This window comes from Anarrhichthys ocellatus, unplaced genomic scaffold, assembly GCF_004355925.1.
Source record: "Anarrhichthys ocellatus isolate YVR2014 unplaced genomic scaffold, GSC_Weel_1.0 scaffold33, whole genome shotgun sequence".
Taxonomy (NCBI): Eukaryota; Metazoa; Chordata; class Actinopteri; order Perciformes; family Anarhichadidae; genus Anarrhichthys; species Anarrhichthys ocellatus.
The window spans coordinates 5,020,797-5,042,875 of NW_022280063.1; the positions used below are offsets into that span (position 1 = coordinate 5,020,797).

General features: G+C 43.4%; 3 protein-coding genes across 12 annotated transcripts; 2 read left to right on the forward strand and 1 right to left on the reverse strand.

The window, feature by feature from the left end:
- Positions 1-514: 514 nt before the first annotated feature.
- Positions 515-21,295, reverse strand: asb15b (ankyrin repeat and SOCS box containing 15b). Of its 8 annotated transcripts, none has more exons than XM_031865544.1 (14): positions 21,218-21,295; positions 5,116-8,379; positions 4,432-4,484; positions 4,102-4,233; positions 3,828-3,995; positions 3,401-3,507; positions 3,137-3,275; positions 2,851-3,022; positions 2,313-2,473; positions 1,819-1,963; positions 1,585-1,740; positions 1,326-1,428; positions 1,032-1,185; positions 515-939 (listed from the first exon to the last, which is right to left on the reverse strand). In XM_031865544.1, the coding sequence occupies exons 2-14, from the start codon at positions 5,235-5,237 to the stop codon at positions 791-793; spliced, it is 1,761 nt and encodes a 586-aa protein (XP_031721404.1). In that variant the 5' UTR covers positions 5,238-8,379; positions 21,218-21,295; the 3' UTR covers positions 515-790. The 8 variants fall into 8 exon arrangements, with proteins under 8 accessions (XP_031721404.1, XP_031721403.1, XP_031721405.1 ...); XM_031865543.1 differs by lacking the exon at positions 21,218-21,295 and adding an exon at positions 12,779-14,145; XM_031865545.1 differs by lacking the exon at positions 21,218-21,295 and adding an exon at positions 4,712-4,820 and having other exon boundaries at positions 8,220-8,890.
- On the forward strand, positions 3,919-16,695 carry LOC116393323 (zinc finger protein 548). Of its 3 annotated transcripts, none has more exons than XM_031865533.1 (7): positions 3,919-5,024; positions 12,801-13,009; positions 13,106-13,198; positions 13,314-13,406; positions 13,657-13,767; positions 13,864-13,987; positions 14,098-16,695. In XM_031865533.1, exons 1-7 carry the CDS (start codon positions 4,934-4,936, stop codon positions 15,792-15,794), a joined length of 2,418 nt encoding a protein of 805 aa, XP_031721393.1. In that variant the 5' UTR covers positions 3,919-4,933; the 3' UTR covers positions 15,795-16,695. The 3 variants fall into 3 exon arrangements, with proteins under 3 accessions (XP_031721393.1, XP_031721395.1, XP_031721394.1); XM_031865535.1 differs by lacking the exon at positions 3,919-5,024 and adding an exon at positions 10,684-10,700; XM_031865534.1 differs by lacking the exon at positions 3,919-5,024 and adding an exon at positions 11,655-12,077.
- LOC116393328 (uncharacterized) lies at positions 5,012-11,560 on the forward strand. The gene is made up of 7 exons (XM_031865554.1): positions 5,012-5,850; positions 7,053-7,160; positions 7,300-7,356; positions 7,451-7,609; positions 7,760-7,919; positions 8,282-8,382; positions 9,296-11,560. The coding sequence occupies exons 1-7, from the start codon at positions 5,839-5,841 to the stop codon at positions 9,458-9,460; spliced, it is 762 nt and encodes a 253-aa protein (XP_031721414.1). The 5' UTR covers positions 5,012-5,838; the 3' UTR covers positions 9,461-11,560.
- Positions 21,296-22,079: the final 784 nt, after the last annotated feature.

Below are 22,079 nucleotides of genomic sequence, written 5' to 3' on the forward strand. Positions count from 1 at the left end.
TGTATACGTATATATATACACGTATATATATACGTATGTATGTATACACGTGTATACATGTGTATATATATACGTATACATATGTATACACGTGTATACATATGTATACACGTGTATACATATGTATATATACACGTATACATATATATGTGTACATATGAACACTTATAGCCAGCACAAAGTGAGAATAATGTTGTCCACCCACACAGGTTTTATTCACTTAACCTGCCTGATTAGACCTTGTCTCAGGGCTGCCCTTGATTGACATTTCTCTCCCACTCCTTTGCACCTGTCAGGGCGGGACAACTCACACTGATTGGTTGACGCAGTTTGGTGACCTCATAGAACTTCTCCTTGAGCAGAGGTCTAATTAGTGTGAAGTGAAAACGCCTGCATGAGTGTACAGTACATTTAAGACAACTACACTAGATGCAAATAGAAAGAGAGCGGTAAGGCAACACAGAATATAATATACTGCATCTGTTCAGGGGTAAACTAGGATGGATTTCATAGCTTATTGTCTCAATATTTATTAGAAAAAGGGACATAGTATCAGGACGTGTCAATGCAAAACAAGAAAAGAGATATTTGAATGCCAAGGAGGAAATATGAATCTTCTTTTGTGACACTTAAAATAAATGGTAGACATAGTCACACTGCAAGGCACTCCAGCTCATAATATATAAAACTTAACAAATGAAATACAAAAGGATTTTGAGGGCAAATATATTCCCATCGGCTATTTTTACAATTAGTGTTTCAATCACACAGGAATAAAGGAACATGTGTTTCACGTAGAGGACTCTCTGTAGGTCAGGTAGTTCTTCAGTCTCAGAGGATAAGGGACAGCAGCCACGGCTTTAGGGTCATTCAGCACCCTGAGGCTCATGTGACCTCTGATTACCAGTCGACACAACTGCTGCAGAGGACGTGGCTTGCCTGGGAACACAAACAAACACATTCTTAAAAAATACCCATGGCTTTTAACACCGTGTAACTGTTTTTTTAAAACGTTGGATTTGAAGTTTTACTCAGTGTGTCAGAAATCTCGTCCCACTCGGGCGTCTTCTCCAGGACTCGTTTGAGGATGGGACAGATGTCGACGTGGCTGACGTACTCCAGGAGCATCCTTACAACACCGCCGATCAGATGTGTGAGCCACGACACTGATACAAACTCACAGAACTGAAAGAGAAAAGAAATCAGGGGTGTGATTTATTGTATATGTTGGGTTATTGGTCACGATGAGCTGACTCTGTGTTGCTCTTTATTACCAAGGAGTCTACCACAGACGTGTATATATGTCTGCCTGGATTTGCTCTTACTGAGATGACGTCAGGTTCACTGTAAATCTGGTAGGCTTGGTTATGGAGGTCAATCCAGGTACCATCCATTTCTTCACTCTCACCATGGAAACAATGGAAGCACCTACCACAGACAGTGTTGCAGGGATGAAATGTTCAAATAGAAAACGATTTTAAACACAACCTCTCAATTATCTCAGTGCTTGAACATGTTTTACTGAAATTCCTAATTACAGAAAGCATCTTTAATCTTAAATATTTAAAGTTGCTATAGACTTACCTGTAAGCTTGATATCCACTGTTGAGGAGCAGTCGCAGCATGACCGGGTCCCTCAGGCTGTACTGCAGGGCAGTGGGGAACATCGTGTTGGTGATCACTCTGAAGTAACAATTCACCTCTGCTCCGTAGGACAGCAGCAGCTGGACCAGTTGATGCCTGGAAATGGGTCAAACATCAGACCAGACCAACTGTACGTGAGCTATAAAATGAATGCCTTGTGTGTGCCACACACACCTCTCAGCGCGTATAGCGACCAGGATGCATTGCAGTGGGTCCAGGTCAGTGCTCGCTCCAGCTGCCAGCAGCATCTCGGCACAGGTTGCATCACCGTTGGAAACAGCAAAGTACAGAGGAGTCTTTCTGAGGTCCCCGTAGTTCTCTGCAACAAGATTCAGATTTCATCAGGGGGCCAGGTTAAAAGATGAATAAAGTCATGTTGTCACGCTTTCCTCTAAGACCTGAAAGACGATGCCAGTTGAATGTAATAGGCTTATTATCAACAGGAAGCATTTATTTTAAAAAATGTGCTATTTAGAAAAGCTTCCACGCGTTACACCACAGCAGGAAAATCAACTTCCAGAGATTTAAAATGTTCTCACCATAGTGAACAGTTAGCAATCTTTATTATTTTGGTCAAAGTTGGTAATGATGTCGCAAGCAGTGACAGTTTTAATTTGTTTTAGAGCAGGTGTGCGGGAGAGACAGTTTAGCATCCAGCTGTGCCCCACCAGAGATGTGTGTGCCCAGCAAGGCGTTGACGTCATATCCGTTCTGGAGAAGCAGCTCCAGACACTCGACCTGTCCCCCATCAGCTGCTGAGTGGACGGGGTTCTGGCCCGAGAGACGGATAGCTCTCTTTGCAGTGATGGGGATGAGAGTCCTCAGGACTCTACACACACACACACACACACACACACACACACACACACACACACACAGAGAGAGAGAGAAACAGGACATCGGGAAAAATGTTCATTAGATTGCGGTTTGAGCCACAGTGTTGTTCGGTGACAGAACTGCAAAACAGCGATAAACAGAAGACTCTTTGTGGAAATGACTACAGTGACAACACTGCAGAGCTGTGAGGTGCAGAGAGTGACATGTTGCAGTTTGATCAGGCTGCAAAGAATCAGGAAAAGAATGTTAATTTGACTCCAGTAATTTCTTATCTTTTCTTTTAAACAGATATTCTTTAGGCATGACAATATGCTCATATCCAGGGGTTCGGGATGTTTGGGGTGCTCTTTTGCATGGAGGTCAGCTCACAGTGTGTGTCCCTCATATGCAGCTCTGTGGATGGGCAGCTGGCAGGCGTAGCTGGCTACGTTCGGGCTGGCTCCGTGCCGCAGGAGCAGCTCGACACAGTCCAGGTTTCCAGATCCAGAAGCATCATACAGCACTGTGTCTCCATTGCTGGCCTGGGCGTTAACGTCACCACCTAGTGGAGCACGGGGACAAATACAACAAGGTGAGGAAAAATGGTTGTGTGGTGTTACTCCTCATACAAACATGACAGATGTGAAGCAGTACACAATATATTTTGTGGTTTTACCTTGCTGTATCAGTACATCCAAAACTTCAGAGTTGCCATATTCAGCTGCGATCCCCAGAGGAGTCACCCCATGCCCGTCTCTGGCAGTTACTTTGGCTCCGTGTCGAAGCAGCAGCATCAGAATAGCTGGACAACCCACCTGGTGCAAGCAATAGGAGGCAAGGACATAAAGAAGGTAGGAAAGGAGGACATGTGAACTTTATCCTGGATGTTGAGTTCTGATTCCCTCATTGTTCTAGCCCGTATCAATGCAGCGCTGTTCACCTTCGCAGCTTCATGGGTGGCCGTCCACTTGGTGAGACACACCTGCTCCACAAAGGCCCCGCCCATGACGAGCGTTGCAATCATGTCGTACGATCTCTGTCTCACTGCTACAAAATGACGACAAAACAAGGTAATGCGGTAAACAGCCATAATAATGACGGGTGATAATGAAGAATGTCTTATTAATGACAGAGTTGATATTAAAAACTTTATTAGGCTAATGTCTACAGCAGTTACAGGTGTTTTAACGAGGCTTAGACTACAGCCATGCCAGCGGCTCTGTGCGGCTGCATTTTAGGGACCAGCGGTGCTTTAACAGCATGTTCCTAACCTGCTGATGCTTAGCAGGCATAATGTTTACCACGTTCAACATCTTAGGTTTAGCGTGTTAGCATGCCAACATTTGATAAATGTGTGTGTGTGTTACCAATCAGCAGAGGAGACTCATTTCTGCTGTTGGTGTTGTGTGGTGAAGCTCCGTGCTGCAGCAGCATCCTGACGTTCTCCACCTGGCCGGCCTCTGCTGCCAGAGTCACAGATGTGTCCCCACCCTCTGTCCGCTCCTCCAGGGTCACGTCTGTGGACGTCAACACTGCTACGAAGAGTACAGTAACGTAATGCTAAAGTTGAAAATATGTTCACTCCTATGTACATTTTTTTTAAAGTGCAGATGCCGAATGGTCTTCGGTTAAGCCTCTCACCCTGCAGCACCACATGCAGGACCTTTGGCTGCGGCTGCACAGCTGCAGCGTGCAGAGGCAGCTGGCCGCTGCTGTCGCTCTCTCTGAAGGCAGACGCACAACCTGACAGCTCCCGCAGCGCATACACGTCACCTGTGGAGACACAAGCACGATCCACGCAGCACTCCCAGGGAAGCATTTTGTAATATTCATGGAGTGAACACAGCGAGTTCATGCACACAGACACGGACGTTTGTATTTATTTGTAGGTTAACTTTAGTAAGAATGAAACTTCAACGCCACGTGCACTTATTCTTGGGCTAAAACGACAGACAGATTTAAATATATTACCTTTGTGAATGGCTGCCATTATCTTCATGAAGTTGTCACTGTTTGGTTCCTTTCTACTGAACCAAAGGAGAATAGTGACTCAAATAAAAGGCGTTGATTACCCTTATATTATTTAATTCAGGATTTTCTGTGAAGTTAGAATCAACACATCTTTTGTAAAAGTGTTCATTAGCCCATCACTAAATTTGTATCAATAGTAAATATTAAAGAAGTCCTTTTGGTAGCCCCATCCATAACCCTCTTAGTTAGAGCATTTTGGATATTCTTGACTCTATCATACCCGTTTATTTGCATCAAACACTGCAGCTTGTGGGCATCTTGAATGCTCTCTCGAATGGCAAACTTGATAAGTTCCTCATTTATGCCTTCCTGCTCAAAGACATCCATTTCTATATCAAGGGGAAAAGTGAGGATTATTGTCATAAAATCAAAACGACAGTTCCGTGCAAAAATCGAACATGCACAACTTCTAACATGTTAGGGTCACATCTATCTGTACTTTATGCTTTTGTCCACGGCTGCAGGCATGCGGCCTTGTTTATCAGCAGAGGGCTGCAGGCACAGTGTCACCCCTGCTCGAAATGGTGTCATATGTGAGTACTTGAGTATGAATCTGTTACATCTGAGATGACACCACAAAAAAAATGTGAGTTGAATTTTGTTAGTCGTATCAATCCGTCTCACCTGACGATCTGAAAGTGCGCCCTTGAGCACCCCAGCTCGCAGTCCGTGTGTTTTTGTTTTTCGTGGGGTTCATAAAGCTCATCTGGGTTATATTTAGATGTGACCTGCTCCACATGTGACATGACTCGGCTCAGAGTGCCTGTTGCGTTTTCTAACTCGGGTGTACAGAGTTCTCCTTTCTCTTAATGATATACACTGTGACTTCTTTCACATTAGGTCATTTTGCACACTTGAACATGAGACACCACCAGCCTACGCTTCACTTGCAGAGCATTGCATGTCAAAACAAAAATGAAGCAAAAATGATGGCTGAAAATCAGCTACCCTCATATTGTCCTACATGAGCAAAACCTCTTATTATATATTATTGATTTTCACTTTCTAAACAACAGCTTTAGGAATAGCCTTGACATATTCTAAGCGAAATAATCCCTCAAGAGAACAAGCGCCCACTTTCTCCTGACGAACAAATTGATACGTGGGAGTTTGTGGAAAAAGTCTCAGACAGCGTCAATGTGTGACACAGTGACTCAGCCTGTAGGCGGCCTCTCCACCGCGTCAATAGACTTCACCAATCTGTCCGGGGTTGGAAGCAGACCGACCAGCCCCATCGTCAAGTTTCACTACACGCTCGGACATCATGCACACAATGAGCTCTGTCTCTGAACTGAAAACACTGCATTTAACGCACCGGATTTGAGCAACCACGGATTTTTGCTCCATATGAGGAAGAAAGTAAGTAGTAGAATTTCCTTTCTTTCTGTTTTTTTACACTAATTGTGTGTTGTAAAATTGAATAGACTAATATTCTGATGCAGCTATATCACATGGCTTAATTCCCACTTCCCACATTGTGCTTTTTAAATAGCTGAATGAATATTTGTCTTTGGAGTAAGGGTGATATCAGAAAGAATTACAAAGAATCTCGCTGTCTTTCCACTCTAGTTTTTAATGGTTAAATGAAATGCTGCCTATTTGATTTCTGAAAATCATCCACTTTTCAGTATAAGTATACACTTTAACAGTTTCATTAAGAGGTATTTTAATGCATCTAGGCTTTTAAAAAGGGTACATTAAGTGAAATGACACATGGACACAGTTTGCTTTCACTCAGTATGTTTAAATAGAGAGGATAGCATGCGTGCTCCCAGAAGTCCAACTGCATAGTATCTTCATCCTGCTGTGAGATAATATTTTACGAGACTGAGAATCCCTTTGAAGCCAACCACAATCCTGCCTGTCGTCCTGGCAACTTTGAAGCCAGATTCCTCAGATTTGAGCTCATTGCATGTTTTGCATTTTAGTCTTTAAAGTTGCAAAGAAACACAACGGCTGTCAGATAAACATTACTTTTTATTCTGTGCATTTCTACCTCTACTGTAATGGTGCTGAAGTGGTTCTTTTGATTATGATAAAAGGGGTAAAATGAGTTTGTATTTTGGATTAGGGCTGCAATTAATTCATTTTTCAATTTATCTGCTGAATATTTTCTTGATTAATCGTTACAAAGGTTCACAATTCAGTATCGGAAAATGTTTTTTTTTTTTTTTTACTTATCAATTAATCGACCGATGGTTGATTCAATATGAAACTAAGGAGTAGTTGTACTTTTGAATGAAAGTCACCTGTGTAATAAAAGTACTACATTACATTAGATCCTCTGAGAAATACATAATGCTCAGTTTTTAACATATATAATATTTAGCATTTCATTTCAGCATGCACAATGCATGTGTAGACTAATTTAACAAGCCCTAAAGAAGGGGCTATTATGATTGATTGTCAGAGACTTGATATGCTTCACAAAAATTGTTTGCATGTTTAACAACAAAATCAGACGAAGAAAAGCATCCTCAGTCAAATTAGATACAGAACTTAAAACCCTACTTTCAATGAACTACCCTGTATAAATATACTGTCACCTGATTTTCTTTTAGATCTTGAAAGCACCTTGTCTCCTCTTGAGTCTGTTCACAAGTTTGAATCTCTGCTCCGGAAAATTTGGGACGCCGATAACCGACGATGTAAGCAAGCTGTCATTATTGGTGAGTTTACTGAATTGCTACAGGCCTCATACATATCGAATTCATGTATCACATTCATACGTTTGTCACATGATCTGTGTGTCCGTATGCTAAAAGATTATCCCAATGAATCCTTTTTCTGTCTTGATCTCCGTCGTAGAAGCAGAATATCCCCTCCGATTATGTGATTCCTGTTAGTTACATTCCCAAAGAAGTGGTGCGTATGAAGATGTGAAAGCAGAAATAATGTCAAACAGATGATATAACTTTGAACAAAAGAACGCTAATTTCTTTGGTACCTACATCTTCAGGCTGGCACGTGCTGGGTGGTGTTGAATATCTATCCTTTGGAGCAAAGTCTTCGGAAGCTGGCTGGCATGTTTGGTGCCATCTCTTCCAACAGAGAAAACATAATTGTCTTCATTGCAATGCTGAAGAGTCTACGCTTCACCTTTGACCATGAGGAACTGGTAAGTAAATCCTGATGGATTGTGCAAATAGGCACTGCAGCTCAGTTTTGGGGAGGAGTGCGTAATATGTTGGTCCTTCGGGGACCGTTCTGCGCATGTAATTGCACATTTGAGATATATTTCAGGACTGCTTGTTGTCTGATTCCCCAGGAAACAGCGATGCAAGTCTTCCAGTGTCACTATCAGGAAGGGAGCTTAATATCTGGTCTTTACTTTGACTACATCAAAGACGTCTTACATGCCGCCTCTCAAGGAACATCCGGCTTCTCGTGCAAGCCGCCACCGTGCCTTAATCCACAACAAACACCAGGTACAACCATTCATTAGCATTTGCATTTTAAATATTTAATGGCTAAAGCAGCTTAGTGGCCTATTAGTGGGCAGATATTGATTCAGGGTCAAGGACACACAGCTGGGGATAGGAACCAAATATGTAAGCTTGAACACAGTCAATTCAGATAATTTAAGGAATTATGTAATCATTAAAAGTCTCATGCAGCTAGTACGTGTGAAAGCATGCTTAGTATGTTCTTATTATCTCACAATGGAAGAAAAGTCAGTATTTGTGAGTGATCGAACCGTCAGAATTGTCTCTACTTGGCGAACCCACCATCAGATTTCTACAGTGTAACTGTAGTCTGCGAAATTTCCAATCATATTTCCGTCTTCCAGGGGGTCGGGAGGAGGGTCGCGAGTACAGCTGGTCCAAGAGAACTCCCTTGCTTCTGGCTCTCATCCCCTTCACAGCTTGTGTTGTTCTCATCGTGTACCTGGTAAGTAAGTGAACCAGCTGAAAATAACTACTTTATAGAGATACAGAGAGTATATTTTTCTTGTAACATGAACAGCTTTCAACCAGCACCATCATCAGGTCTCAACTTTAAATGGTCCAAGCAAACTATGATTCTTTAGCATCAGACTAAGATGGTGAAGACGGTAAACACACCTGCTAAACGTCCATATGTTAGCATTGTCATTGTGAGCATTAGAGGTGCTAGCCTGTCTGCAGACAGTTTTCCTGCAATTGTAAAAGCTCCTTTTGTGTTCCTTCATTGAGTACATTGGAACACAGTCATCACACTATCCAGGCGGATAATTGCATGTATGTATAAAAGGGCAATGTCAAACTCATAAGGCATGAATAAATTATACACCACAATGAGCTATTATTGCAACTTATAAAACTTGCTATTTCAGCATGGCCTCCCGGCTTCTTCAAGAATGAAAAGTTCTGTTGGAAGCCATTTCGCAATAAGCTATTCAGTTTGTGTACAGCTCAAATTATAGTAGTTCTCTTGGGGTTTTTAAGACCATGAGACCCTAAGAGCCCCCCCCCCCCCCCCCCCCATCTAAAATTTCCGTCCTTGGCGGTAAAATTTCCATCAACGACACTCTCTTGTGCCTTTTGGTTTCTGTGGGTCAGCTAAATAACGACTACATGATAATGTGCCTTCACTTTGGTGAGCACTTTTCCAGGAAGGCAATTCTTGTAAAAATTAACAAGTGCTCATCAAATATTCAGCAGTACTATGAGGCTGTCGATACCTAATGTAATGATTTCCGTTTTGGAGGGATTTAGTATCTGTCATTTGTTTATCATAGAAAACAGGATTTAAGAACACTGTTCAGATTGTGAGTGTGATTTATTTATTTTTTTTATCATCCCTTTTTCTTTTTTTTTTTTAGGTCAAGTCTGGGAGGCTTTTAGCAGTGTGCAACACTGAAAATAGCCAAATGGTCCCTTCTGACATGATCCCAACTGTGTCTGTCTCCATCCCACTTCAGACACTCACCCACGCTGCTGACACTCAGCCAGTGGGGGAGGCAATCCCTGAACATGAGAGCGGATGAAGCATGATTAATACAAGAGGGAAATCTGGACCGCAGTATAACAACTCACTCTCCAGGTTATTCTGTTAGTGGCAGCAGCCTGCTGGATAACCCAGTGTGGTCTGACACTCTTCCTCTGCTTTCACTCATCTGAGTGCATGGACCCGAGCTACGAGAGAAAACTCACCTGCTGTGAAGGCAGCTTGCCCGGGCACTTCTAGCACTTAACCATCCAAAGAGGGTTTTTTTTTTTGGAACCAGAGGAAGAACTCACTACACAATGGCTGGTTATGTCCCCAAATGGCTGGTGAAGTACATTAATTGTCTCGTCTTGGCCAGTGTTTAGCGGCATCTGGCATGCCTTCTCTGAGCAGATCAAGTTTTTTTTTTTTTTTCATTGCTGCCACTCTCAACCGTTGCTATTCAGGGTGTTGCCAATTCTCCAGTTTTGAGCTGTGATCAAACGTACCGCTGGAGGCTCACATCCAAATGATACCACACTGTTTGGGAAGATTTCATTCTGAGTTTGAAATCCCGTCATCAATTTGTTGGCTGTGTCCCGATGGTTACAGAGACCTTTGTCCTTTTACTGTTGTAGAGTCAAGAGTCAACACATTGTTCCCAAACCTGCTCCTGTGTTTGGGCTTCTACTGAAATGCATTAGGGGTAAATGCAAAGAAGTACATGCATAGGAGGTAAAAGCTCAATTGGAGAAGCTGCATGTGATCTACTGCAGCTTGTCTTGTACTTGTTGACATTATTCTGATCTGTCACAAATTGCAAACCTTCTCGTCGCAAACAACACTTCAACAAGTGTCTCACTTTGTGTATCAAAGATCTGACCAGATGGCCAGTAGCCACCAGCAGAGGCCCTTTGAATCCCGTCATTGTGTCTCAAAGCTATTGCCCAGTGATCTACAGCTGCTGCTCGGCCACAGCGAGTGTGTTTTTAATGCCTTATTCACTGAGTCAATCATGTTCAGTCATGAGAACATGACTCCCCGAGTGAGAGTGCTCTTGTACTGTATGTGTCAGAGCGAGGGATGGGCGGACAAGACGAGGGAGATAGGGATAGATGGCTGGATGGACGGATGAGCTCAGCGAGAAGCATAAGGAGGGCTTGTTCTTGCCACAAAAGAAGTGGCCGTAGGCTGGAGGAAATGCCAGTTACAAACACGACTGATGTCGGCAGATCCCTATGAATCAACAGGCTAAGAATCTTTCCCAACCGCAGGCAATGTAGCCTCATCTTCAGAGGATGGTTAGTATTTCAATAACAGTTTTCTGTATTCGAAAGATTTATGTTCAAAACTCATCAATGAAATGTGGGAAGATGTACCTTTATCAAACTGTTTTCTTGTCTTTCTGGTGAACAACTTGTATAATTTGAATGTCTGTATTTTGTGAAAATATGTATTTGTATTGTATTTGAGATATTTAAGTTATTTTGTTACAAGATACACCACTTACAAAATATAACCAACTTTCTCTACAATTCTAATGTTGCAAATATATAATGGACCGGTTCAAGTCACGAATGTAAAGCGGGTGGACAAAATACTGTGAACATTCTGTGAAAACACATTAGGACCTTGATGTCACTAAATCAGCATTGCAAAGCTTGCTACAATAAGTTGTAGCAGATTACAAATGGTGATTTGGTCAATGTCCCTTTATGTGAAATGTTTACATTATTTAGTCTACCCCCTGCAAATGGCCCATGAGCAAAATGTCAGTATTGTATGTATGTTTTATGACTATTTGTCAACAATGTAAAAAATATACGGTATATAATGGTACATCATATTATTGTTGTCAGCAAAACAGTGAAACGTCAAGTCTGAATGTGTCCTTGACATTTTAATTAAAAGAATAGAATAATACACAATACTACCTTAAATAAAAGAATGTTTAGGTTCAGTTAACCAGATGGAAAGGGACTTGATAAAAGTCCTCCATTCTTGGTTTTTGAAGTGACATATTTGTGCATGTACAGATCTCAGAACAGATATCAAACTTCAATGTACTCATTGTCAGGTCATTTACTCAGTTCTCCATGAACTTTGATGTCATTTCAAAGACAATCGACAGCATCAATAAAATGTTTTGGTGATATTGCAACTGCATTTGTGTTTGTTATGCAACACATGGAGCAATGCTTTTGAGCTGGATCTTGTAGTACTGTAACTCCTTTTCATTGGACATTTGACTACTTGTTTTTAGTAAAACTTAATTTAGACATGTAAAAGAACGAGTGCATACACTGAACCCCTCAAGGCAGGAATATCATTATTATAGGTCAAATACGGTATGAACTAAGTCATAACCATCATAATTCATATAACCAATTGCTTTTCCGTGTTTTTGCGCCTTCGCAGCAAATTCAAAACTGCTTTTATTTTATATATGAACATCCGCCGGAAACACTCCGGCTTTTGTTTTGGAAAGCCGCTCCCCAGCGGTCGCCATTATTCTTCCTGGCTTGACTGTCGGGAGAAAGACGGTTATCTACTTTAAAACATTATATTGCGGGGTAAACTGTAACATTGCCTGGCCTATTTGTGCACTCGCTTGATTATAGCTCATGAATTAGCTCCACACACTGGGCTCAGAATGGAGAAACGATCTGATACCGCGGGTAAGTTGCTAAGCTAACGTTAGCACGCTAACAGTAGGTGGCGGTGAGAAAATGAGCCGCAACAAACGACATCTGCTGCCGTAAACTGACTGCTTGCTTTTAATCACAAGTCAACGTGCGTGTATTAAAGTCTGTTTGGTTATTTTGGCGATGTTAGGAGGTTAGCTAGCCAAAAGCTTTAGCGGGGACAGTCCAGGCGGCTTGGATTTTTTTAAAGTAGACCATCCTCCTCTCCGGATGTCCCGATCGAGCGCTCCATCGCGTTACATATCAACCGTGATGAACCGGTGACAGCACACAGCCCCGCACTGTCGACTGGAAGTTTGAATCTTAACTCTGCTAACGTTACAGTTTGGCGCTCGTTCTCCCCACTACTTCGCGTGCACACGCAAACGTGCACACTTTCAACCCATCTGCACAGCTTATCTGCAAGCGATCAAAGCAGGGTTTAGCATTGCAGCGCCCCCTACAGCCGCTAAAGGCTCCCCCTGCATAGGGGTCTGTTGCTGGTAGTTTGTATTAAGACACCCATTATACGAACCCAATGGACATTATCACTGATAGAGGAGGGACATTTACAGTACATTTAACTAAGTTAGTTGCACTGCATTGAAACAGAAACACACCAAGTTCAAAAGAGAAATAAGTGAAATAGTGTACAAGTTAAAGCTAATAAACACGTGTAGATGTGCTGATGCTACCTTTGTGTTATGTTCCACACAGGTGGTGGAGGTTCCCTTCCCCTGTCCTCCCTCCGCCTCATGGCGTCCCCTCTGCAGCTGACGTACTCGTACATCTGGCAGGTCATACGGCAGAGGAACGTCAAGCAGTACGGCAAAGTGGAGGAGTTTGTGACCATGGTGACGCAGACTGTTCCCGATCTCATCACCTTCAAGCAGACTGCCCAGCTCATCCTGGGGCTGCGAGCCAGGGTGAGATTTGTTTTTTTTAGCATCAAAACAGCTGACTTATTGTTTGTGTTTACAGCAGATATGCCGCAGATTCATAACTTGTGTTTTCTACTGTAGATCATTTTGGATCTGCTTCACAAAGATGGACCACCAGATTCCAGGGCTATTCAAACCCTCATAAATAAGTTGAAGGTCTCTTCATCTTTAGGGGTAAGAAGGAGAACTTTTTTTTATATACGGCTTGCATTTAATTCTGTTCAACACACTAGACTCTACAATCCTAATGTGTGAATTAAGTATTAACACAGTATTTGCTGTGTTACAGAAGGATGCAGAAGTGGAGAAATCTCAAACAAACTTCATGGTGCTGGTCCAGAATCTGCTTAAAAACCCAGCTGAAAGGAAGCGCTTCTTCCAGGTATCGGCATCTTTTATTATCATTATTACTTTGTCTTTTATTCCAGATGGTGTGCATTTATTTTATTTTTCCACATCTGTCTTAATGTGGTTGCTGGTTGCCATTTTCCTGTTTGAAGTACACGCTTGCAGCTCATTAGGATGTGAAACACAGAGCATGTGGAGATAAAGCACATTCAATTCCTCTATCTCATTTTCTCACGGTTTCAGTCACAGAGACGTGAAACTCCAACACATTTCTCTCCCTGCAGGATGTGTTCCCTGTTCAGTACGGCACAAAGTTTGACACGGCACTGCAGGCCCTTACCGCAGGTCTGGTGTGCAAGCTGGAGCAAGTTCTTCCTGTACCCAATCTCTCCCAGGTATGTATATATAACACGTGATCCAACCTAAGAGGTAAAAAGAAAACTATACTCTTAACTCATTCATTGTTTCCATTTCCTGCCTCTGTACCTCAGCTTGGTACCATGATCTCGGCGGAGCCCTCTGTCCTGGAGGCATGTGGAGGCTTCATCCCCGACACCGGGGACCTGAAGACGCTCCTCCTGCACCAGCAGTCCAAGGGACTCCTTGGTGTTAAAGGTACACTTCAGGTTCATGAAGACACACAGAAAGATAAAGGAAATCATTAAAGATTGATAAGTTAATACGGTGAAAAATGAATTTGACGAAGCCTTTATCCATTTGTGCAGCAACAATCTCGTCCTCGGTGGGAAACTGTGTGCTCTCTTCACTCGCCTTCCGGCCCAAACCAGTAGAACCACCACCTCCGCCTCCGCCTCCGCCGCTGCCGCCACCAGAGTCACCAAAGCGACTAGAGGTCCCTGAACCCACCCCGGCCCCCCTCAGTGACAGTGAAGACCCGGGAGTGATGTCGGACACCTCCGACAGCCCGGCAGACCCAGCTGCTGGACCACAGGGGAGAGGGCGACATGCTCATAAATCAGCCAACGACGCAGCTGAAAAGGAAAAGAGTGTCCCAACAGCAGCTCAGGGGGAGAATGTGGTGCAAGAGAAAGGTTCTGCACAGGAACAGCCTGCCACGACTCTGCAAAGCACAGGGGAAGGCGCGGTGCCAGAAGCGGCAGATAAACCGGAATCACAGCGGCCTCCCTTGAAATCCATCCCCTTCCGGGTAGTTCAAATGCCGATCAAACCCGCACACAGTGCAGGCAACGCGGGAGCGAAAGACGGCCAAAAGCCTCAGACCCAGCGGGTAACGTTGCATCAGTGGGTGTCGCAGATTGCCACGAACTCGCTCTCCCTCCCGGCCCTGCCGCCGCTCCCGCCTGCCAGGTTCGGCGCAGGGGACGACATGAAGCCCAGCATTCGAAGAAAAAAGCAGATCCGGCCCCCGGCTGACAGATTCACCTGCGGCGTGTGCGACAAGAGCTTCCCGTATCAGTCCAAGCTCATGGACCACGAGCGCATTCACACGGGCGAGAAGCCGTTCGCATGCCCGGCGTGCAGCAAGAGCTTCAGAACACAGGCGTTCCTCAACAACCACCTGAAGACCCACAGCACGGCGCGACCGTACGCCTGCGGCCAGTGCGGGAAGTGCTTCAACAAGCTGCAGAGCCTGACGAAGCACATGCTGGCCCACAGCGGCCAGAAGCCCTTCTACTGCAACATCTGCAACAAGGGCTTCACGCAGTCCACCTACTTCAAACGGCACATGGAGTGCCACACGAGCCAGATGACGTTCCCCTGCAAGCACTGCAGCAAAAGCTTCCCGACGGCGTTCAAGCTGTCGAACCACGAGCGCTGGCACACCCGAGACCGGCCTCACATGTGCGAGCGCTGCGGGAAGCGGTTCCTCGTGCCCAGCTTGTTGAAGAGGCACATGGGCTACCACATCGGCGACCGCCAGTACCTCTGCTCCCAGTGCGGCAAGACCTTCGTCTACCTGTCCGACCTGAAGAGGCACCAGCAGGACCACGTGCCCAAAGCGAAGATCCCGTGCCCCGTTTGTCAGAAGAAGTTCTCCAGCAAGTACTGCTTGAGGGTTCACCTGAGGATCCACACCAGGGAGCGGCCCTACCGGTGCTCCATCTGCGAGAAGACCTTCACCCAGGTCGGGAATCTGAAGGTCCACATCCGGTTGCACACCAACGAGCGCCCGTTCAGCTGCGACGTGTGCGGGAAGACCTACAAGTTGGCGTCCCACCTGAACGTCCACAAACGGACTCACACGTGCAAGAAGCCCTGGACGTGTGAAACGTGCGGGAAGGGATTCTCCGTCCCGGGCCTCCTGAAGAAGCACGAGCAGCTGCACCTGCGGGACGCAAACCCCGAGTTCGCCGGTAAGCGGAGACACCGGGGTAAGCACAAGAAGCACTCGCTCAAGAGGAAGTACGATGAGGAAGACGAGGGCAGCGACGATTATTAATCAAAGAAACACCATTTTGTATTGAATAGGGAGGCTCGGATTAGGAGTTCCAGAGCTAGTGCAGATCACCGATATAATCAAGATGAACTAAGTCAGATAGCTACTGCGGACATGTCCCTTTGGACCGGGTCATTTTCAAAGGCTTCCAGTTATTTCAAGGTTTGTTAGCTTGTGGTGGAGATCAGGTAAATATGATGGTCTGGGTAGTGAAAACACTTTTAGAATGATGTTAGAATCATTTTCTTTCTTCTCATCAGCAGTTTTAAAGATTACTTTGAGTTATGATCGGTGGCCTCAAGTCATTTTCTGGCCAGCTGGAGCATCTCGAGTAATCAGTACTGTTTGTCACATGTGAGAAAATGACTTTTAGGAAATCAAGTTACCCTAAGCTGGCACATTTTGAGAGATACAAGATCATCTCCTTATTATTTTTGCAGTTGTTAATTACTGGTGATCATTGTAATTACAAAATAATGTGCATCATGTTAACAATACAACACAAAATATTTCAGTGCATGTGACTTTGGATAATTTGTATAATGTAATAAAATGTTGTAGTGTCTCTAGGAAACATTTTATCTTTGTGGAAACTGTAGAGATTCAAAATCACCTTTATCACTCTTTGTATGTAACCCTCAACTGTTAACCTTACGATTCCTCCGCTTTTGTTTGAGAGTGAAAATAGGCGGATTTTTTTCCAGCCGTAGGTGCCGTGATATTGCTGCAGCACAAGAAAGTATGATCAGTTTTATTTAGCTTGGACACAGTAAACTTTATGCAAATGTGCTGTGAATCGTATCTACTCCATTACCTTCTGCTATTGTGAGCTGCCGTGTATACAAGCCATGAAGCAATATAACTGTTTTTGGTGTTTTGCAGAAAAATAAATGGCAGCACATAACTGGTTTACTGGTTTGTCTTGTGAAAGATTTAACTGCAGCCTTGAAGCGGATCCTACATGAGGATTTATGTTCAATCAGTCGGTGCTCAAAAGTGACAACGATATAAGTTACATAGCATCCGTTTTGTCTATACATATCGTGCATTTAGCGCGACCAATTCAGCATATAATGTTCTGATTGGCTCGAATAGCGGGACGTCAAAATAACCAAAAACAGAAAACGGGAGTTAGAGTTTTAAAGGGCTGCACAGTGGTGTAGTGGCTAGCACTGTCACCTCACATCAAGAGGGACCCGGATTCGATCCCTGATCCCGGGTGGTCCTGTGTGGAGTTTGCACGTTCTCTCCATTGCAGCGTGGGTTTCCTCCGGGTTCTCCGGCTTCCTCCCACAGTCCAAAGACATGCAGCTTAGGTTATTTGGAGACTCGAAATTGCCCGTAGGTGTGAATGTGAGCTCTATATGTCTCTATATGTGCCGGATCCGGCCCGCCACATTTTATGTGGCCTGCGAATCTGCCAGATATTTAAAAAAAATAAAAATTTAAATATTAATAATAATTTAAAGTTAGACTTGATAATAAAAATATCCCCATAGTCGAAATTATGAGATAGAAAGTCGAAGTTATGAGATAGAAAGTCATAATTATGAGATACTTAAACACAGTCATAGAAGCAGCTCTTTGGCAGCTTACCCTACACTTGAAATGGAAATGTATTGCGAGTACATTGAAGACTACTTTAAACGTGGCTTTACAACACATGAAATACTTCACGTGGGATTGTGCAAACGCACCCTTGAAAGGATTTTAAGCATTGAACAAAGTTATTGTAATAACTTGTGTTTGATATGTCTTTGCTATTTTCTTTAAAAGTTTGGTCTTTGATAGAGTGACGTGGGTTTCTTAACCCTAAATTAAAAGGATTTAAGTTATGACAGAAATGTGCTTGAATATATTTTTACATTTATATACTGCATGTACAATATTTTAACACTTGAATAAACAATAATCAAATGCAGAGACAGTTATTAACAATATGTTAGAAGTAGTTACATTTATACGGTCTTACATTTACAACCGGACGTTTGATGATGGCAGACTTGGTCGGATAATGGCACAAACTTTGTTGGAGCCAACCGGGAGCTGAAGGAAAGTCTGGCTGTTCTGAATCATGGCAAAATTCAAAGGGCTTTGGTACAGGATGGCATAAAATGGAACTTTAACACACCAGCAGCTTCCCATCAAGGCGGCATCTGGGAGCGCCTGATTCGTTCAGTGAAAGGTGTTCTCACCTCAGTTCTGCAACAGCAAATTCTGGACGATGAAGGGCTCCAGACCATGAGTTCTGTGAGGTTGAAGCAATTCTAAATGACAGACCCATCACAAAAGTCTCAGATGACCTCGAAGCTCTCACACCAAATCATATTTTAATGTTGAAGGGCAAACCAATCATGCCACCAGGACTATTTGATCAAAGTGATCTATACAGCAGGAAAAGGTGGAAGCAAATACAGTACATGGCTGAACTCTTCTGGAAGAGATGGATCTCGGAGTACCTACCTATGACGCAAGAGAGACAAAATGACATCGCTGCTCTGCTGGTCCAGCAAAATCTGTGCTCTGTCCTTCCTGTAAGAAATATTCCTGTGTTTGATGGAGACCCTCTTCAGTACAGGTCTTTCATCAGAGCTTTTGAAAATGGAGTGGAGGAGAAGACAACTAATTGGAGTGACTGTTTACACTTTCTCGAACAATACACCAGGGGGCAGCCAAGAGACTTGGTGTGCAGTTGTCAACATCTACCTTCAGATCAGGGATACCACCGAGCCAAAAGTCTTCTAGCAGAGCACTTTGGAAACCAATACAAAATTGCATCTGCGTATATGGAAAAGATTCTCAGCTGGACGCCTGTTAAAAGTGAAGATATTAAAGCATTGGAATCATTTTCCCTGTTTCTTCGAGGATGCTCAAATCTAACAGAGCAAATGATGCATATGAAAGAGCTGGATACTGTAGGCTGGACTCTGCACAGCAAAAAGCGCAATGAAATCCCACAGCAGATGAATGGTGGCGACTGTGGAATGTTCACATGCAAATATGCAGATTACATTACCAAAGACGAGCCAATCACATTCACACAGAACCACATGCCCTACTTCAGAAGACGGATGGTTTGGGAGATTCTGAACCATAAGCTGTTGTAGGTTTGTGTAGTCGGCTCCGAGAATTTTATTTTAAATATGAGCTTTAAAATGTAGCATTCTGGTGTACACTGAGAAGAAAATTAAGTGATAAGACATTTACTTTAAGCAAAAAACTAATTTATTATTCAGTTATTAATCACTATTTCAGCTCTATTATTAATATTTACCTTTATTTAGACAAAATCCATTGAGACCGAGGTCTCATTTTCAAAAGTTTTGGTCAAATAAAAACAAAGATAGCAAGAGTAGCGAGAACCATCGTCTGTACAAATCAAGTGATTCGTTTTCATTGAAACCTGTTACTGTATGGCTTCATATTAACTTCCACTGTTACTGTAAAGCTGTTAGAATTGTGGACTATCTAATATTTGCAATTAATATGCATTCAATCCAGTTCAATTATTTAAATGAAAATGTTAATCTACTCTGACTAAAGTAGCTTATCAAGAGTAAAATAATAGCTGTGATCTATACACACCTCTGCATTAGCAACCTGCTGAAATGAAGGTACAGGCTCCTTAACCCTCATTACTTCAGGGTTCTTGAGAGCAACGTGGGACTGTTGGGACTGTTAGTCCACTGGCTGTGGTCATCACAGTGAACAGTGTGTACAGTGTGATGAGAGGACATGTGAGCCCTTGTTACTGTAGTTCATCTCCTTGGAGCAGAGGCTGCATTCAGCATACCCTGCCTTATCAATGTATTTAAAATACTGTGACAGCAGGAAGCTGTACTCACGTCTGTTTAGACCTCCACCTTTATCCAGGCCCAGCTCCACTCACATCTCAGCCCTGCGTCAAGCTGCGCTACACAACCAGCCTCCTCTCCCTGAAGCTCTTTGACCTCATCATCTCATCAGTATCTGGGCCTCATGTTTCGTGGTCAACCTGCAACCAATCAAGCTCTCAGCTGATCTCAGCTGATGGGATGTTGCCGGAGCACCAAGCACTGCCTCCCAGACCTCTACTCCACGTTGGTGTTTTTTTTTTTGGGGCACCCGTGGAGCATCAGTTTAGCAGCTGGAACACTGCATGTTTTGTATTGCCGAGAACTGTTTTTGAAGTCACGCTTGTACTGACTTAGAAACCATACTCTGAGCTGCGATGTTGCCAAGTTTACATGTTCTTGTCTTGCAGGGAGACGAGCGCTTTCTGCTGCTTCATTTTTATAACGACAGTAATACTTTTCAGTGTCGCTGTCCATGTTTGATACTCTTGGTATGTTAAAAGGAAAACGACATTCACAGCTGCGGCAGGTGGGCGCTTTACCTGCTAGGTGCCAGTTAAGAAACTCAAACAACCAAAAGTGAAACTTGAGACGTTACCAAGACAACGCTGGTTTCTGGCTCGGACGTTACGTGGACGATGCACCGGGGTGGGCGTATAGTTTTTACTTTATGTAGTGGCCATTTGTCGACTAAATCAAGCTTAAACAAACAATAATCAAACGCCACTGATGCACCGTGGTCGGTATTCTTACGCAGCCAGAAGAGAGGATTGTCCGTGCAGGATTCCGATTTTCGTATTTATTAAATAAAGCAAACAAAACAAACAAACTAACAAACAAACTCCTGTCGTGCTGTCTCTCCTGTGCTGTGCTGTGCAGAGCTGAGCTGAGCTGTGCTGGTCCTATCTGTCTACTCCTATATATAGCAACAGGTGCCCACAGTAATTACCCAAAAAACAATATAACTAAACAAATTACTATTAAAGAGAAAAAACAATCTTAATATATCAAACATCTACAATAATTAAACAATACTACTTATAAATTAAATAACAAAATACAATATGAAGTAAATAGCTCCAACACTATACTAAAACTTTGTCGTCACATCATTTTATTAACCTTAATATGTAGTGTTGTGTATTTGGAGCAATTTGTGAAGGAGTGAAACCAGATCAAAACAAACCATCTATAGCTCCGTTTTGAGTAACAGAATCGGTCACATAAAAGCTACTATTGAATTATATTTAGATGTAACTGCCAGCAATGGTGGTATTGCAGCCTTTTTGGTGTTTGGGGTAGGTTTACATGCATTTTCATTTTGTGTGTTTTTATCCATAATTCACAATGCATTTCTTCATGTGAACTTTAACATAACAAGCAACTGTAACATAGTCATATGTTTTCCATGTCATTCATGCTTCTCATATTTCCAACACAGCATTAGCCATATGTTCTTCTATTCATTCAGTTCCATTCAGCTATGGGCCTCTTTTTCAAACAGGGTCAAGTCATCACAGCATATGACTTGAATGACTAAGAACCCACAACAATCTCATATAGTCATATAGAAGTCAACAGCAGCAGACTTACCCAGTGAGCTGACTGTGGGCTGGCTTTCTGAGTCAATGTCGCTGGCTCTATACGAGCCGGTCCAGAGGGGGCTTTCCTTCTGGTGGGGTCGGGGGGGGTCAGACGAGTGGCGAGCGATTTGCTGTTGACTGCCTCATGTGTCAGCGTGTAAGTGACACTGTAAGAGGCTGGGGTCAGCGGCAGTGAGGATGATGGTAACAATGTCAATAGAGCGGTGTCAGCGACAACAAAAGCACTGACTGTTGATATATGTTCAGGCAAAAAGAGTAAAGAAAGAAAGAAGAATTTGAGGACAACTGTATTCTTTGCATTTGATTTGTCTTTAAGATATGCATCTCAGGATTTATGTCAGAGGAGTTATGTCAGTGTGTGTGTTGGCTCCTGCCTTGTCCCCACATGGTTCATATGCAACATGATGGTCAACAAACTTGGTTAAAGCTCAGTCGGAGGAAGATAATATACAGTATGTGTGAATGCTCAAGTCTCACAGTCTGATAGATCTGAGTTGGAGGAGGAACAATCGTGTTTGGAGCAGGTGGAAATCTTTGTCTTTGCAAAATGGCTGCTGTGTAACGGGCCTCTTGGTGGCAGTACAATCAAGACAAAGAGGTGGATTGTCGGTGGAGCTGAGGCGGGCCTGGGTGATGCAGCAGAGCAGAAAGCTAGCAACCTGTAACGGCACCCACCTGTCACTCGAACCAGGCATTTTAACATGGTGGACTATGGGGATTGACTGGCTTTTGGAGCCAAACTCAAGTGGCCATTTGAGGAACTGCAGTTGTTGGCACTTCTACGTTGGCGTCATTTCTCAGCAGCAGCTGAGGCCGCTTGATCGGACAACTGAACCAAAACTGTAAAGTCG